The 18,095-nt window shown below is 39.5% G+C and overlaps 2 protein-coding genes across 2 annotated transcripts; one reads left to right on the top strand and one right to left on the bottom strand.

Moving 5' to 3' along the window:
* Positions 1–49: 49 nt before the first annotated feature.
* On the bottom strand, positions 50–18,081 carry LOC145495592 (anthrax toxin receptor 2-like). The gene is made up of 19 exons (XM_081475223.1): positions 17,758–18,081; positions 16,580–16,657; positions 16,115–16,186; positions 15,704–15,785; positions 15,158–15,185; positions 14,527–14,603; positions 13,839–13,907; positions 13,162–13,245; positions 12,505–12,565; positions 10,940–11,044; positions 10,504–10,573; positions 9,637–9,793; positions 8,002–8,106; positions 6,681–6,779; positions 6,054–6,134; positions 5,553–5,609; positions 4,626–4,715; positions 3,631–3,711; positions 50–1,159 (listed from the first exon to the last, which is right to left on the bottom strand). Exons 1-19 carry the CDS (start codon positions 17,883–17,885, stop codon positions 1,130–1,132), a joined length of 1,554 nt encoding a protein of 517 aa, XP_081331349.1. The 5' UTR covers positions 17,886–18,081; the 3' UTR covers positions 50–1,129.
* On the top strand, positions 1,771–3,608 carry LOC145495594 (uncharacterized). Its single transcript, XM_081475226.1, has one exon. It carries the CDS (start codon positions 1,916–1,918, stop codon positions 3,149–3,151), a length of 1,236 nt encoding a protein of 411 aa, XP_081331352.1. The 5' UTR covers positions 1,771–1,915; the 3' UTR covers positions 3,152–3,608.
* Positions 18,082–18,095: the final 14 nt, after the last annotated feature.

Genomic DNA, 18,095 nt, shown 5'->3' with positions numbered 1-18,095 from the left:
CAGATATATTTTTCACAACAAACTTTTTATTGTATATAAATTTACAAGCAATATCAAAGCATAAGGTATTTTAATTTCTATTCCATGTTTAGAACGTAAGTTCGATTAAACATGCATGTGTAATGTTAGCGAGTAAAAATTGACTAGGAGCTAAAACTGTAAAACCTAAGATAAATAGTGCACGCTTAGTTTGCGTCAGACTCCGTTTTAAAAATGTTTGTAGTTAAGGTGATTCCTCGGAAATAAAAGTCGCCGAACAATTTTTTGGAAACATTCCTCGAATGTTCCCTACCAAGCACTGTTTCGAAAAATACGATAAAATGGATAGGTCACCATGCTCGCTGAAGAGGTATGATGGGCCAATCCTAACCCATTTATGCCTAACCACGCGCGTTATTTTATCAATTCACGTTACCTTTTGCGGTCGTTGGAGGCCCTAATTCGCATTCTCGTGTAGCGGTTTTGTACTCTCGTTTAGCTATAACTTTTTTCTTTCCAACAATGTTTTTCATAATTTTTTAACTCAAAGAGGATAATTTGTACCCCAAAATTATGCAGTAAAAAATATAAATCACCATTCTCGTTTAAGAGAAAACGAGCATTTATTTCGCTGTTGAGCTTAGCTTGAAGGAAATCTGTTACGTTGAGTACGTGCACGCGCTTATGTGCGCGCGCTAATGACGCGAAAATCGTGCGCAGTAGGGATGCACAATGCAATACTGAGGAATCACCTTAAAATGGCTACCTCTATTTGGCTTCCTGAATCAACTAAGACTTGAAACATTTTCTACTCACATAGTTCAAATAAATTGCGACTGGAATAAAATAGAAACACTTATCATAAAATAAAAATGTTGCGTCTGTACTACAAGTAAAGCCAAAATGTTTTTTTACTATAGCAGCTGATGTTGACCAAATGTCTACTTCAGAAAAAATTTTGTAAGCATTCTTTCCAAACCTATACACTTTTGATTCCACTTTATCAACAACTGTTATAGACAGTCATTACAAATTGTTGTACTTTTGAAAAGTTTTAACTGCTAAATGTCTAAAGCGCGCACTGACTGACGATACGTATTTTTCAATCTTTAAGTGTTACTATGACGGCCGTCAGCTTTTATCCCCATTATCACACTGCTGGGTCGGACGAATACAGCCACTGGGAAAAAAATCCAAATCAAATTCATGAGTTCCCGCTAATGGAACAGTATAGTGACAATAGTTAAAGGCAGCGGAGGGGAGGAGAGGGGAGGAGAGGGGAGGGGAGGGGGGAGGGGTGCGGAGGGAAAAGGGAAGGAGAGAGAAGGGGACAGGCGGTGGCCATGTGAGATTGCGGATCGAACAGTATGTGTTAAAGCACTCGGGTCGAATAGTCCGGGTTTGAGCACTAGCCAGGGTCACCTTCTTGTGCCTTTTGTCTTTGAGCAAATTCATAATGTTAAGCTCGCTTGCTCTACAGTCACAAGAGACCCACTCTAGAGTGACAACAAGACATAGTTTTGGACACATTCTTGACATGTTGTGATGTATTTTCATTCTTGCCATCTTTCAGTTCCTGATGTATTCAGGAGTATTATTTTTGGAGTACTATTCAACAAAATCAGACCACACTCGCTGTTCATCCTGTGACCTAGGATATTTCTGACCTCTTCTATGCATCAAAGGAACTCGATGCCTTCTCCAACGAAAAAGCCTTCTTAGGAAGTAAAAGTCGGAAATGTTTTCATAACTTGACGATATTTCTCGTGTAATTTCAATCGCTTTGTTCTCCAAATCAATTTTACTGATTATGACGATAAACCAATTAAGAAATTCACGCAATTTCAAAGTTATGACGTAACAAAGATTGGAGCGCGCTCGAATCGGCAAAAATGACAGGAAAAGAATTTTGCAGCACTTAACGCCGTTCTGAGAAATGCATATTCAAGATTTCCCCGATACGACGTTGCTTGTGATATTCGGCTTTCTCGGTGTGACAGATTTATGTCGAGTGGCACAAGCGTGCAGGAGTTGGAGGCTCATTGCATACGACAGCTCTCTGTGGAAATCCGTGAACCTGAAACGCTTTCACAAGCTCAACGAGATCTGTTTGATCAGACTCATTCGATGTCGCATGGCACCCTTGTTGTACAAGATTAATCTTGGCCGGTTCACACTGTCTCCAAGGGTTTTTCAAGTTCTAATCAAGTACTGTAAACAACTGAAGGTTCTGTGCCTGGGATCCGTAACTTTTGTTGAAGACTTTCTGGTAAATGCGGAATCATTTCCGAGGCATCTCACAAAGTTGGATATTCGCCACAGTTCTGGTCACCCGAGCGCCTTCACGGCTATTAGTCATTGTCTACAAAGTTTACAGTGTTTCGGCCTTAGTAATTCATTTTTCGAAATTCTCAAAACAGAAGTCGACAAACGTCATTTGTTTTCCTCGTTGCAGGCTGTGAGAATACTCGAGTTCAGCTATTGTACTTCGCTCACAGATCAAATGCTCCGATATCTCGCGGACAATTGCACGAATCTTCGATCGATCTGTCTCAGAAGATGCAACAACATCCGGGGACTGAGTCTCCCTCTGTTAGTCGATAGCTGTTCGTCACTGACTTCGCTAGTGCTCGATGGAACGAGTGTTTCCGACGACGCTGTTATACCGGTTCGCTGGGAGAGGTCGGTGATTACCGAAGTCGATCTCTCGTGGTGTCGACATCTGACTCAAGCTGGTCTCAAGTCCATGTTGCCTCGTTGCCGTTTTCTTCGATATCTGCGTCTGTGCTGTTGCGGATATGGTCACGCAATCACAGACCAGGTTCTTGACGCCATGCTTGAAAGTCACGCAATGCTTCGAAGTCACTGCAATTCGCTTCAAGTCCTGGATCTGAGTTACAGCAGTGAAGTCACGAACAGTGCGCTTGCGCAGTTTGTAGTGGGCTCTCCTTCGCTGCTCTATCTCAGAGTTTACCACTGTCAGAAGCTGACTTCCGCATTTGTGAATCTAATTCCCAGTGACTCGCAAGTATTCGTGGTCGCTAACTTTGCGTTGCAGCGAGGAGGTTTGGTAACAAGCGCTACCTTAGAGGAGCCTTGGACACTAATGTCCGAAACGCCGGTGAACTACTCAAGAACAGCAAGCCTGGATCAGAGTCTACGACAGGACTAAACAACTACCTTGGAAAAAAGCCCTGGGGAAATGTCCTACTTCGCTATGAAAGCAAACCGGAGGGGGAAAGTCAAGAGATGGGAATTTGGGGAGGAAGTTGAGGATAGTTAAAGTAGATTTTAATTATTGTATCTAATTAGAAACCGTCGTGGTGGAGCCTGAAAATTGCGTTAAAACTTAGATTTCCAAGATATCCAAGTATTTAAGTATGAACGTGGTGCGATTGTAACGCTTTTACAAAGAGACGCAAGAGCTCATTGGTCAATGAGAAAATGAGCGGGGAAAGTCGCTCGCGGCATTTCGAGGTTTGCATTTCATTGGTTAATGGGATTGAGGATCATGTCTTATTGGTCAGTGGCTTTTCTTCTAATTTTTGAATCAATAGCAATGGCAACTTAAAAAACTAATCATTGTAATATCATTGCGACAACATCGAGAATCACTACTCCAGGAAATATTGTAAAACAAAGAAAACTTACATGCCCACCACGCTGTGGTCTGTGTGAGGCGACTCGACGATAACCATCCGATACAGCATCAACACCAGCCATAACTTTTATCTAAAAACACACAGAGAAAAAACACGAACCACAGTAATTAAAGAAAAGTCCGTGCTTTACACGACCTTGGCTTACGTCAACCTCACGAGCTTTTAGCCAACAAATTTGTGAACCCATCAAATCGTTGCGTAGAATCGGATGACGCGATTCAGTGACAGCGAGATTTTTGAGGAAGAAGAAAACAATTCACTCTTTTGTTTAGTTCTTCCCTCTTTCCGGCGTTACCGTCCTTTAAAGGCGGAGAAAATTAACAAAAACTTGTCGTTTTGATTCACCGTTGTTGAGCATGCAAATTTTATTTCACTAAGTCGGATGTCGAAAAAAGAGACGGTAACACAAAACTAAATGAAAGCCAACACAAAGAAAACCTTAAACAATTGTTATACACGCTATCAGTTTGAAACAGTAACTAGCAAACACACAACCTGCAATCACTATTTTATGTCGCAAGTAGGGATCTTAGGCCGAGCTTTGTTTCTCGGCCTGTCTTGATCTACATCTTTCATCAGGGAGATTAAGAAAACCACGACGGCAACGGCAACGGGAACATCGCTAAAGAAAAGATTTAATGGGTAGGACAATTCCTGTGTACGTGCGTTATAATTCTTGGAATATTTCTTTGCCGTCTTCTGCAAAACAACAACGTGAAATGACCAAATTCTGCGATGTCTGGAGAACGTGAACCACGACGGCTAATTTGTCAAATTTCTATTTCAAATTTTAGTTTTGTGATAGTTTTGACAGTGATGAACAAAGTAAATGACGTTGGAATACTGCGAGATTCGTAGGTACAATATAAAATCATTTTTTAATCGACGTTGTCCTCGGCGTCGCCGTCGTTGTTCCTTTAACTCCCTACTGTTAACGAAACGTGCTAACGAAACGTGCTAACGAAAGTTAGAGTTTTGAGCTACCTTTGCTGCCGTCCAGCAACCTGGAGTTGAAGATCTTCTTGTTGCAGTAGTGGTGGTTTTTGCTTCGTCAGGATCTTTTTCGATTAATGGCTTAAGAAGCAAATATGTCACAAAGTCAGATTAACACAAGTGGTCGCTATGGCAACAGGAAACCTTATCCCTATTCGGGGTGAACCATGGAAAGCAGGGAGGAGTGGGGGTCGGGAAAATTTTTCGAGAAATAATTTTACCAGCATCAGGTCTTGTAAGGATCTTACCATTTACTTCATATTCGTCGTTTTGCGTGGCTCGCTATGTACGATACGTTAATCACTTTTCTGTGCAGAAATGTATTTGTTTTGGTAGTTGCCCAGCTCCCTGACCAAAAATGTATTATAATTATAGAGAGAATCACCCCTAATAGGGTGAGTGGGTATTTTTAACATCTAAGAGGGGAGGGGAGCTGATAGATGGATATTTATTACAGAGGTGAGTGTTTTGGGGATGAATTAATGTTCACTGGACGCTAGCAAATTGTCTTTAATTTTAAACAAAGCAGCAAGTCGAAAATGCAATGGTGAATAATCGCTGAACACAAATAGATCCTATTTAAAAATAGCTGCCAATTTAAAATTCTTTTGTGTGCATTTAAATTAGCCCAACTAACCTCGTTTTAGAATAAAAATTCTTTTGAGTTATCAACTCAAAAACGAGGTTAGTTCGGCTAATTTTAATACTTACAAGAGAATTTTTAATTGGCAGCCATTTATGAATAGGGTGTCTGGTAAAAATTGCTGTTGAATTTTTGCAATTTTCTCAAGAAATCATAAAAAAAATAAGGTAAAAGATCTACTCCACTTCGCAACACAAACAGCCCGCTAGGAATGGGTTCTTCCGGCGAAAAGTAAAAAGGAACGTAAAGCATCTAAACAGATTTCGCTACCCTACCTCAGCCTTAGCGAGTCTCGCCCCAGCCTCCGTCGACCCCTTGTCTCCCCAGTCCACCTGCAAAGTCAAACATTGCTGATCAATGTTGAATATAGACAGTCCTTCAACTGGCTACAGGAGAAACTATGTTTAGACGTACTGTCAGTAATACACTACTGTCTGAATTCTTTGTTTCTTTGCTGGCCTGATAGATGCCAAGTCATGACAAGCCTATTCCACCTACACCCCCTCCCCCCCCCCAAAAAAAGAAAACAAACAAACAAACAAACAAAAATACCTCCTAATATTGCTGGGTAGAGGGGATACTGAGATTTGTTGCCTCAAGAACACAACATAAGGCTCCCGTCGAACCATCAGCTGAGGTCAACACGCCTCCCAACACTCACCCTGACGGGAGACCTATACTAACCTTGACGGGAGCACAACATTCACCCTGACGGGAGCCCAATACTGACCCTGACGGGAGACCAAAACTAACCCTGGAGGGAGCCCAACACTCACCCTGACGGGAACAATTCCTCCAGCAGTTCCACCACCGTAAAATGACGCGTTAACAGTCGGCCATTTTGTTCTGCCTGATGCCTAAATGAGGACAAATAAAATTGTCTTGGAACGAAACAAACCAACAATTGAGGAGACCATGATACACAGAGAAACCTTTGTCAATACAGTTTCATACTGGAAGTTGTATGAACAGTTGAGAACAAGTGAACTCTAAAATGTCGTTCGTCCACATATAAACATAAATTTTACAAGCGTTCACGTGCCTAACATATAAAACTCCCTTGAAGTTGACTACCGAGTCTACGTGAACAATGCTTATAAAGCGACATGACTGACGAGTGTCAGTGAAGTAGACGAGTAGCCCCTGTTTCGCTTAGTCCGTTGAGCGAGACCGTAATTAAACCGCGAGGATTTCCTGCTCCCAGGATTTCGCGCAAACATTTTTTTTTATCTGGCACGGCGGACTAAGCGAAACAGGGACTACTCGTAGTCTATCAGCGGGGGTATTCAATCGAGAGATCAATAAGGTAATGCATTTCACGCGGAGCGTGACTATTCTGCGTGACTCCAACTAAAAGTAACACAATCTTAAATCTTCTTCGAAAACGCTGCAAAACAACTAACCGTTTTCTCTACAGGTGGGGCTGGTGGGGGTGGACGGGGTGGGGGAACTTTCGTCTCAGTCGGTTCTGACGCGACCGCTGGCTGGTAATCACGAGGAGGCTGAAAAATGTTAAACATAAAATGATCTGTAAGTATGTAAAAGAGGGGAAAGTCGGGGGTTGACCGCACTTTGGAAATACAGGTACGCCCGGGCGCATTTTGGCATATTTTAAAGCTTTCTGAAAAAAGTTCTGGCCCAGGTTGTTCAAAGTGTGTATAACGCTATGCAGCAGACTGATCACTATCCACTGGATAAGTGATAACAAGTCAACGGCCGTGTCATTTTTTAATCTTTAGTGAATTACACGTAATAATAACCAAGGGGGTATGGTTATGCACCCTTTGAACAACCGCTGACTGGCAGGCTCACAACAGCAGGCTCACATTAACATGCGCAGATTCAAAGACATGAAGCATAGCACGTCAATGTTTCATTAAAAGAATTATGACTACTCTGTCTTGAACATAAAATCGCCAAATTTTTGGACAAAACCCTGAAAAAATAATGTTAGGAGTAAGGTGGCCTGCGAACCCAGACGTATTTCCGGCTGTCGCTTGTCTCCGCCGAAAATAACGTCTGCGAACCCGAGCCAGGAAACGATTTCTGTGACGTAATGACTGTTGTTTCTCCTTGGTCAATCAGATTCCATGATAGAATGAAACTCGAGTGCTCCTCGCGGCGAATAGCTCGCGCAGTCGTTCTGGGGCTACTTGAGTTAAACTGTGACTGGCTTAAAATCCCTACGTCACAGAAATCGTTTCCTGACCCGGGTTCGCAGACGTTATTTTCGGCGGAGACAAGCGATAGCCGGAAATACGTCTGCTTTCGCAGGCTAGGAGTAAGGCCAACAGGACTCGTTTTGAAAACTTGTACCGACAGTGGCATTTTTCAGCTTTCACACTGAAATTTTTACCGGACGAAAGTCCATAATAGTCATTTTTAATAAAGTTAACTCAAATAACGATTCGTTTGTTGAAAACAGAACGAAAAGTTTAATACTACGATTATCAGTTGAGTAAGGCACGACGGAACTTTGGTGACGAAGTTTCGGCCTTAAAATTACCGTGTTGTAACGGACAACTTATCTCGTTTTCGTTGGTAACAATATCAACAGCCTACAGTTTCGCGCGCTTTGCCACCAATGACGTCAAAGGCCGGCAAGTTGCCACTGGAAACGGAGCCAGTTGCTCGTGACAACAACACGATTTTCACGTTAAAACCTGGTCACCAAACTTTCGTCTTACTCACCTGCTAATCGTGGTATCAACCACAGGCACTTACCCTTTTTGAGATTCGAGGCCAGAACCACCACACGGCAAGTAAAATAAGAAACGCGAATAGAAACAGCAACGCCACAGCTAAACCTACTCGACTCCTCTTTCCACTCTGTTAAAATATCAAAACAAACATGTTCGGTTATATGCGCGCACGATCAATCTGTCTGTGACATCACAAAAGTACTAGGGAAAATATTGTGGTTAATTAAATAGAGCGCTTAGGTGTTTTAGAACGGGTTCGAAATTAATTGGGTTTTCTTTTTTAAAGAGAACGAGCACGTCGCTAAGCTCACGTTTTAACCAGCAGTAAAATGAGTCTAAATTCCATTACTTTCCCATTTTGTGCAGAGTCACAATGTGAAATGGCCAAGTTAGGTCGTTTTATAGAAAACGTGAACTAATTCAAGTCGATCAATCTATTGTTTTCATTTTGACTGGAACATTGTTTTTACAAACTCAGTTTCTCCTTACGTATCAATAAATTGGCAATAAATTTTGTGCATGTATTAGTTTTCCGGACACGTAAATCCACAAAAATGCCAATTTTATTCATTGCCCGATCCGGCACCTTCAGTGTGCCTTACGATAGCTTTTTCCAGGAGTTCGGGCAGCAAGGAAAACGACGAAAGAATAGGAAAAAAAATTAAACAAATATAATTAAAGAATTCGTTCATGCTAGCGCTTAGCGTGCGTATATCGAGTTATGGATGCACGCGGGAAGTTTGGAGAGCACTCAAGAAGCGTAAGAGTTGCTCGAGGCGATGGCCGAGAGCAACTCTAGCTTCTTGAGTGCTCTCCAAACTTACTGAGTGCATCCATATCTCGATGTACGTACAGCTAAAAGCATGAACCCATTCTTTTATAACATAGCGACAACAACTTGGGCGCTAAAACATGTTTTATTTGTGATTGACTACAAAGTTCTCACAATGCACGGTGAAGGAAAACAAAGTTCATTAGGATCCTACCACGCTAAAATAAGTTGAGCAAAGGTTGAACAGAAACGCTTAACCTAGTTTCTAGAATTGTCAACGAAAAATTCGCTTCTTCGAATTAATAATAATGAAGATGTAGGCAAACAAAGTCAAAAATACTCAATGAAAATGTAGACAAACAAAGTCAAAATACCCAGGTTTAAGTAAACATGTTAGCTTGCCGAAAAGCCGAAAAGTCAAGGGCTGGAAGTAGAGTTTGGATTGTTCAGAATAATCTTCACTTTGCCCAAACTTAAACAAAAGGAACTTTCACTAAACTCGACGGAAATTTTGCAGCTAAATTGAAACTGCACACGTCATGTTATATACGCACGGCCGTGAGCACATATATCTTATTAGATGTTCTGGTGTGTAGTATCGATGTATATTTTTACGAGTTGTGCTGTATTTTGACGTGCCCGTCTGGGGTGTATAAGTAGTGTATAAGTATTGTCATTCAAAGTCAGGCGCTATTTATGCAAAGGGTCCATACGAAAAGGCAATCCGCGGTTACAAATTTAGCCGGAGCACCCTTAAGAAACCTCCACAATAAGTTACTTCCCAGGAGGAACCATTAAATCATTTTTCTTTACAATATAAGCACTTTACCAAGCAGACGGGCCATGAATATATATAGATCATCAACCTAGGGCAAGTTTCCTCACCTCTGGTTTGGTTTCGCCTCCACTTCCTGTTCCGTTATCCTTTTCTGTGTCTGGTTTTGTGCCGTTTTCCACTTTTGTGCAGTTTTTGGCTGTGATATTGACATTGCTGGAGACAAACGTCTGTCCACTGTTCAATGAAACTAGCAACATAAGAACACTGAAAAACAAAGAAAGTGAGATTTAATTAACATTTATGCCGTGAAATCGCGCAGAATATCGCTTCATACTCCATCGTGACGAAATTACGAAGTTAAAAATGGTTGCCACACACATCACTTTTCATAATTCCGTGACTTCCCCCTGTTTGAAATAAAATTTCCCTGACCAAATAAATACAAAATCTCAAATCTAGTAGTAGTTACTAGCCTCAGTGTACAGCCGCCCTTTCCACTCGTTCATTAATAAGACGGATAAGTTTTCAACAAATTTTCCTTCTCCATTAAGGAAAAATATCGTTGAGATCACAGTGACCCCAAATGTTTCTTCTAGCCTTCAATGGCATTACGTCAGCTATGTTAAATTATTTCAATTTTTCCTGACTTTTCTTCAAAATGTCAATTTTCCCTGACTCAAAACAAAATTCCCTGACTTTACCCTGACCATAAAGAATTTTTTCCCTGATCATTTCCTGACCCGTGACAATCCTGGCGACAAGATACAGTATTCTGCAAGGTTTTATTTGATTTTTGCAACAAATTGTCAGCGAAACACATTTTTACAGAAAGGGAAACTGCAATCTGCGCGCCACTGTGAAAGATTTCACACAAGCCTTCTTAAACGCTCCTCTAAAAAAGGCAAACTACGTATATCATAGGATATCTGTCAAACTAAACTTTGACATCTTTTTGTTGGTTTTGTGTTATTTACCTTTCAGTGTTGTTCAAGACAGGCACAGGACAAACAAGTCGGTTTTCTTCAACTAAACTGGCTTTTGTTACTGTTTGTGGAAAGAAAGAAAATCAGAACATTTAATTTGAGAGCAAATACTGAACGAGCACAACTTGAACAAAAAGAATCACCTTTTTTTTTCAATTTGATTGTAAATGCAATTCACAGCAATTTCAACCCTGAAATTCAAAGGTTATTCATAGTTTCTCTGTTTTTATAGCCATATACAATATATATCTCATAAACCCAGTTGGTAGGTTTGTATGGAAAAAAATCCGCATCTGTAGTCACGACCGTTTCGGAGTGACTAGTGGTTGTCGAAAAGCTCAATTGCGCAAATTTCCTGGTGTTGAATTGAAGGAGTTGGATTGTACCAGACTTTCTGTTGTCATTATTGTTTTACATTACAGCATACCTTGACGATACGTGTTATTAAACTTGAAACCACACCGAACAGAATGCGACTCAGCGGAATTGAACTTCTCAAACCCACGCCCGTACATCGTGACCGTGTTGCTTTCTGCAGAATTAACACAAAGAACTATTAGTACGGTGGAACCTCTACTGGTGGACACCTCATGTAAGTTGACACTTACTAATGGTCCCAGCCACATACAAACTAGCCTGCAGAGCAGGCGAGATTTTTTCGAGCGAGCGCTCACATCGTAAAAAGTTTAGCCGCCATCTTGAATTTTTCATGCAGTGGAAGACTGGAGTGAGAAAGAAAGTTTTACCAAGGGGGTGAATGATAGGCAAGAGGAAGGATAGGGGAGGGGGTGGGGCGAAGAAAATCCCCCACCGTCTAACATGGCGGTCGCAAGGTTGTAACGCTAACTCGCCCCAATAAGACGTCTGCACTGCAGGCTACATACAAACACTGCCTTTTTAACTACCCATAAGCAGACACCCCTCTCAAGGGGACTCTTGGTGTTTTGTCCCAGCCACATATAAACATTGCATTTTTAACCTACCATAAGCAGAAACCTCTCTTAAATATAAGTGGACACTTAGTAATGGTCCCAGCCACATACAAACAATGCATTCTTAACCTCCCATAAGCGGAGAGCTCTCTTAAGTGGACACTTAGTAATGGTCCCAAAAAGTGGACACCTCCCACACATGGACACTTTTTCTGGTCAACTGTTTTACTATGAAACTTCCTGACTGAAAAATGAAACATGACTACTTTTATTAGTATTAATAGTGCAATATTAGGTGTTGTCACCCAATAAAATTGTAATTATTTGTAATAATAGTTTATTAAAATTATATTTGAACCAAAAATAAAAGCAGGCATGGATTTTGTTTTATGTTCTGTTTAACAAACTACATGGGTTTTACGTTGAGGACAGCACTGAAGAAGTACAACTAGTACATGCAAGAGCAGTGTTGTGATTGCTTTTCTTCTTGCTGTTGGACATCTTTTCAAGACTTCCAACTCATGTTTTCAGATCATTTTTTATATATGATATGCCTAATGCATACTGTACAGTATTAGTCTGACTTACTAGCACCTCCTGCCAAATAATTTGACAGTGAACCAATCATACACTGTTTCAGTTATATATAAAACATGAGAGACAGTGTTTCATCGGGGTACCGAAACACCAAGAAGAGAGTTGAAAATACATGTACGACGTGCAGTGGACTATTTTTGATGGAATACAAGGTGTTTGGATAACCAATGAATCACTATCTTGAGTGTTTGATATATCTTCGCAATGAAAACAAAAACTACACATAAGGAATAAATGGAGAAGTAAATTCATCAAAATCTATGCTAATTAAATCACGGTTGTGATTTCCTTTGTTTTAACTTGATGAATTATTAATGAGTTTGAGAACTGCCTAAAATAACCCACATACTAAACTTATCACTACACTATGTGACGTTCAATTGTTCTGGCCCCACCACACTGTACGATTTCTTCCATTTTAAACTTTTGTCTAGGCTAATAGGAAATAACACCACCTACTTACTGCCTAAGCAGGCTTGCTGGGGATTGACTGATGTGATTTCAACACAGGTCCTGTTTGTAACCTGTGGTCAAAAGTACACAATTTTTTAAGGGTTTAGAGTAAGGAAAAAATATATACAAATAAACTTTTTGTTTAGCATGTACCCCTGTGAGCATTTTCTATTGTCCTCTTTAAAGAAGTTGCTCTCACCGCTTTCTAATAGCTGCAAGTATTTATACAATGCCATTAGATAGAAAATAGAGCCAATAAGAATACAGGAAAGCCGTTGTATGATCAACCGTGTTATATCCAACCTTCCCATCGCGCGCCATGCATATGTCACATTGCTTGTGTTGGCCACTGTATTTTCTATGGCATGGTATAAAATAGTTATGCAACGCTTTCTCATGGTATACCATGGGATATCTCAATGGTCACTTGTATTTTCTGGGTATACACGTTCACCTAAAGTCTCATGTGTTAATACCAAAAAAAATACAAGTGACTCGTGGAATATTTCATGGTATACAACTCAAAATTGTTGCATAACTAGTATAAATGTAATACAATCAAAATGGTGTTTGTGTTTTTGGGAAGTAAAAAGTAAATACAGTAACTTACTACTAACAGTACTATAAAATATTACATCAAATTATTAAAAGATATATTTTTACTTACAGCACTTGTTAGATTCAGCAAAGTTAAATAGCTTGGTTCTGTCATCACAAAATCCTGTGGCGGCTTGCTGGCCAAGATATTCAGCTGCAACAATAGAGACAAAGAAACTTTTCAATATGACATGAACTTCTGTATAGCTCTTGGCATGAACCAAACAAATATTTTGAATAAACATGTCAAAGTATACCAACTGGACTATAAGAGGCATTGACTGGCTGGCTGAATGAAAACTTAAGCATGGCAGAGAGGTTGAACTCAAGACTACTAAGAAAAAACTTTTCCACTTGCCAGGCAAGCTACATGTAATTAAGTAGAATGTTATTAGTCCTTTTCTCTAACCTGAAGGAATTTTCTCACTATGAATTTAAACTTACAATCATGTGACCTCTTTAGTTACTAACACTGTCTTTCTGCAATTTGAATTTCTCAAATGTTTCCCAAACGACTCTTCACTTGCCCAATTTTGGCGAGTGAATGATAGAATCCACCAGACATGGGCTATCAAAAATGCCTTCCTTTGCAATTGGGCTAAAGAACTGTGTAGGCACGAAAAAAAGACTTGAACAGGTATTGGTTAAAATAGTCAGCCTGATTTTGAACAGGACAAGTGCTCAATGCAAGAGCTCAACACAGTATATTTTTTTCAAATAGATGACATATTCGCTCTAAAGATGTACCTGTTGTATATCATACAATGCAACTCCAATAGCATATACTATTGTTCCAGCTTTCTTTGCTCTCTTGGACTAAAATGAAATAAAGATGTAAGTTGTGGATTAACACACTGTATGTTCAAGTCAATCTCTAAAGGGTTCATGTACATGTAACCATAGGTAAAGTCTGCATATGAGGCAAGTGGCCCATTAGATCAGCCCTTATCTCTGGTTTCTGTAGCATGAAGCAACCAGGAGTATTTCTACTCCCCTCTTGATGGGATGCTGGTGGAGAGAGGCACTGTGAGAGTAAAGTGTCTAGCCCAAGAACACAGCACAGTGTCCCTGGCCATAGCTCCAAGTCAGGCCGCTCTAACACTGAGGCCACTGCGCATCCTAAAAGGTACGGTAAATTAATTTGTGCTTGGAGAAGAGTGGCCAAACTGCTAGACATATTCCAACTCTCCCTGGACAGGATGCTAGTCCAACTCATGTTAATCCCCACAAGCATTCTGTCACGTTGTGCCAACAATTTGCTGGTACCAATATTTATACACCTGAGTGTAAGGAAGCACTGTGAGATTAAATTGTTCCAGCCGTTGCTCAAATGAACTACAATAGCTAAACTGCACTCTTGACTGTCCGTAAGGCATTACACTAATGGCTGCACATCCGAATCAACATTGTTATAATAATAATAGAAGTCACAAACCTGTTCATTTGATGCGCCTATGTCGTCAATTTTGCCGTCTGTCAGAATAATGAAGATACTAAATGCTGACTGACTTTCTATAATTGAACGCAATAATATATACACAATCAGGAAAGAATGATATACACACTGCAGCTGCTGATGAAGAAAGATCAAGGAAAAACCTGCATGGATTGCTGAACAAAAACTGGAAAACAATCAAGACCAACGATTCTTTGAACAGTTACCATACATAAGAGTCTCATCTCAATGAGATGTTAAAACGTTCCCATGTTGCAAAGATTTGTGTTTATTTACAGTAGCTCAGTATATTTAAGCTTTCATCAGTGTATGATGATGCATGCTCAAGGAATGAGAAAAGTTAACTAATTTACTTCTCCATTTCCAATGGCAACATTATATACATTACATAGCTGTGCATCAAGTTATGACCTACACAGGAAATTTGGAGTGCACTCAAGAAGCTAAAGTTGCTCACAGCTGTGCTAAGAGCAACTCTGTCACTTCTTTCATGCTAAGCTCTCCAAGATCCCTGTGTACATCATAACTCAATGATGGGTGCTAACAAATGAATGAATTGTTTATTTTGATATCATGGTTGTTTTATTTAGTTATGATTATTACAACTCACTGGCTTGATCTTTTACTTGATTATTTGCCTGGTCCAAAACAAAAACAAAAAAAACACACAAAAAAAACAAAAATGGAAAAAAATTCAAGAAACCAAAACAAGTCAAAACAAGAAAAAATATTTGTGAAACTCTGACTGTTGACTGACTGTAATTCCATATGTCTGAAACTAATTAGTACACAATTATGTACATGTGTAGAAGATTGTCATTCTAAGCTATCAATGATGACTAGGTAGGTAAGGGTAGGCGGGGCAGGTAGTACAGGGGCATATTCAATTTTTCAAGGCGGTTGGGTGACTGGTACCTTAAGGTTGAAGAATTAATGAGGCATGTCAAGGAGGCTCTCCCAAGTTTAAAACTGGGGCGTTAATTATTATCTTTTTTCGTTAATCTAAAATTTAAAGAATAAAACTGTATTTTGAACCAAAAACAGATTCTGTATTAAAACATGACATTCCCCACGCTAGTACTGTGTTACCAGAGACCATGACATGTAACAACTATTTATAGAGAGCTTACTTTAAATAGCTTACTGTATGTCATACCTGTATGATAGCATTACTCATATATGTGGCTCCTCCTGTCTGCACTTTTCTCAAATTGTTAAGTCCTTCTTTGATTTTAGCTCTTAAAAACAGCAAAAATAAGTACATGTATTAAACCTATTAAAATAAATACATAAATAAATAAATATAAATAGATTAATAAAAAGGTAAGCAAACAAGTAAATTGCAGATAAATAAAATAAATAAATCATATTAAAAATAGTAAGTCATTATCAAAATTAACAAAATAAAAAAGGGAAGGAAAATCGAAAGAAAGAAGTACAATATGAGAAGGACTTGCCTAGCTGGTGAGGGACTGTTTAAATCCAGATGTCAAACACAGATTAGAAAATGAAAACAAAAAACAAGCGAGTATACAAACACACCAAAAAACAACAAACAAACAGATACCTGTCACCTGTCAATTTCATAACAACCTTAGTGTCTGACGAAAATGTGATAAAGGAAAATCGAACTCCTTTCCTGAAATATAGAAAAAATTAATATTGAGCCTAGGTACCAGGCTAAGGGAAATGGTGACTTATTTCAAATCCCTGACATAGTAGATTTATTCTTTCCAAATGGAAACTTTTTGTGCACAATCATGACTGGGTAGTTGCATTGAGGTAGGAAATAACATCGCTTCAGTGATCTTGAGATGTTTAGTTTTTCTGTTTCAATTCCATGTTTTGTTTTTTTCAGCATAATTTTTTTACTCTTGCATTCCAGCATTTCTGGGTTAAATATTTTGGTCTTTTGTAATAATGTGGGGATCAGCATTGATTTGTTCTTAACACTAACAGAATGTCTACCTTAAAAGAATTACTTCTGTCAATTAACGATTTCTTAGTCCCACTTTCTTCCATCTTAACTTACCCGACAAAATTCTCTGCTGTCTTTTCCACAAAGTCAACTGTCTGACCTTTGAAATACTTGGGCAGAACACTTCCTGATCTGAACAGTACAAAAGAAATGGTAAATATAAAACTATTGTTGATGAGCATGATAATTTTCCCTCAGGACCGTGTAACTTTATATATTTGGTCATTGCAAGAATTTGAAGAGCCAGACAGATTTCTTTGATCTTTGTTCTTAATCATTCACTTGTTTCTCAGTTACAAAAAGAAAGGAATATGGCTGATGGGAAGCTGAAGCCCCGGAGGCGGGTGGGGGGGAGGAATCCCATATAAAAAGCATGGGGGAGCTCGTCAGAAATTTTGAAAAGAACCCCTAAGAAGACAAGATACAGTTTTGTGGGTGTGACTTGAAATTTTTTTCACCTAGTGCTAAGAGGTACCAAATCTAAAACAGCCCATTATCTCCTACCATATTTTTTTGCAACTCAATTACCTAAAAAATTCTGCAAAAGCTCCTACTGTGGACCTTTTGAGGCTGAACACCCTTAAATGTACCAAAACTGCTTTTCTAACCCCTAAAATACACCAAGCACCCCTGTCCTTTTTATACACCTGAGCCCTTCCCTTACTCTTGGATGCATACCTGGGGGCTAATTATAATACGTAGGTTCCAGAAAATATCCATACCTACCCTGAGGAGGATTTTTGGACATTCCACAGGAGGGGGGGGGGGGGTATCTCCAAAGACAAAGTTTTTAAAGAAATGAAAGTATGAACCAAAACTGTAATTTCCAGAGGGATGGCCAGGGGGGGGGGGATCAAACCCAAAGTCCCTGTGGGTGGGGTATGGAAATTTTCTGGCTCATCATGTTAATTTGCTTTTCTGTACAATTATCAGGTTTTTGAAATACAAAATCTATCCCTCTTTGAAACACGTTTACTATACAGCCATTTATTCAAACACTTTCAGCTTTTGTCACAATTAAATTGAAAGTGACTAGATTCATTCCTTCTGTGAAAAATGGAAATGTTGGGACCCACGAATTAACATACAACCGTAAACAAAAAATGATAACTGCCACATAAACAGGGTAATTTCTCAAAGTTTCTGCATGAATGAAGTTAATATAAGCTTAATTTGAGAACAAATCGAATCTATAAACGTGTCAGAACTCAACTTCTGCATAACAGACTTACTTGTCAAGAATGAAGTAGACATCGAATCCACCGAGGCATCTGTGCTGACTAAACACAAGTGTAGGGTTGATCCATGGTTGGAGCAAAACAGCGAAGACGAAATAACGTCCGACAACAGCCATTTGCATCTAAAGAGATCTTTCCCGTCTGTTGGGTGCGCGCGTACAGTCCTTTTATCGAAGCTTGCGCTGTAGATGTTTGAATTCTATTTCATCCTTCCTGGAACTGCTTCCATTGGTTCTCAAAGAATTGTTACTACACTGCATATCATGAAAATCTTGTTTATGTTGCTTAAAAGCACTTGGATTTAGAGCTTCCGGTAAATTTAAAACTTGCTT

Source organism: Orbicella franksi, chromosome 8 (genome assembly GCF_964199315.1).
Source record: "Orbicella franksi chromosome 8, jaOrbFran1.1, whole genome shotgun sequence".
In the NCBI taxonomy this organism is placed as follows: Eukaryota; Metazoa; Cnidaria; class Anthozoa; order Scleractinia; family Merulinidae; genus Orbicella; species Orbicella franksi.
This window is presented reverse-complemented; position numbering and strand designations above follow the sequence as displayed.

What these genes read in the sequence shown, in the direction of transcription:
- LOC145495592 (XM_081475223.1), bottom strand. Translation starts at nt 17,885, where the DNA reads ATGCAAATGGCTGTTGTCGGACGTTATTTCGTCTTCGCTGTTTTGCTC. An exon ending in GAGGAATTGTTCCCGTCAGG is followed by an intron (nt 5,610 to 6,053) that starts GTGAGTGTTGGG and finishes TTGACTTTGCAG; the next exon opens with GTGGACTGGGGAGACAAGGG. An exon ending in GACCACAGCGTGGTGGGCAT is followed by an intron (nt 1,160 to 3,630) that starts GTAAGTTTTCTT and finishes TTTTTTTCCCAG; the next exon opens with TGGCTGTATTCGTCCGACCC.
- LOC145495594 (XM_081475226.1), top strand. Translation starts at nt 1,916, where the DNA reads ATGCATATTCAAGATTTCCCCGATACGACGTTGCTTGTGATATTCGGC.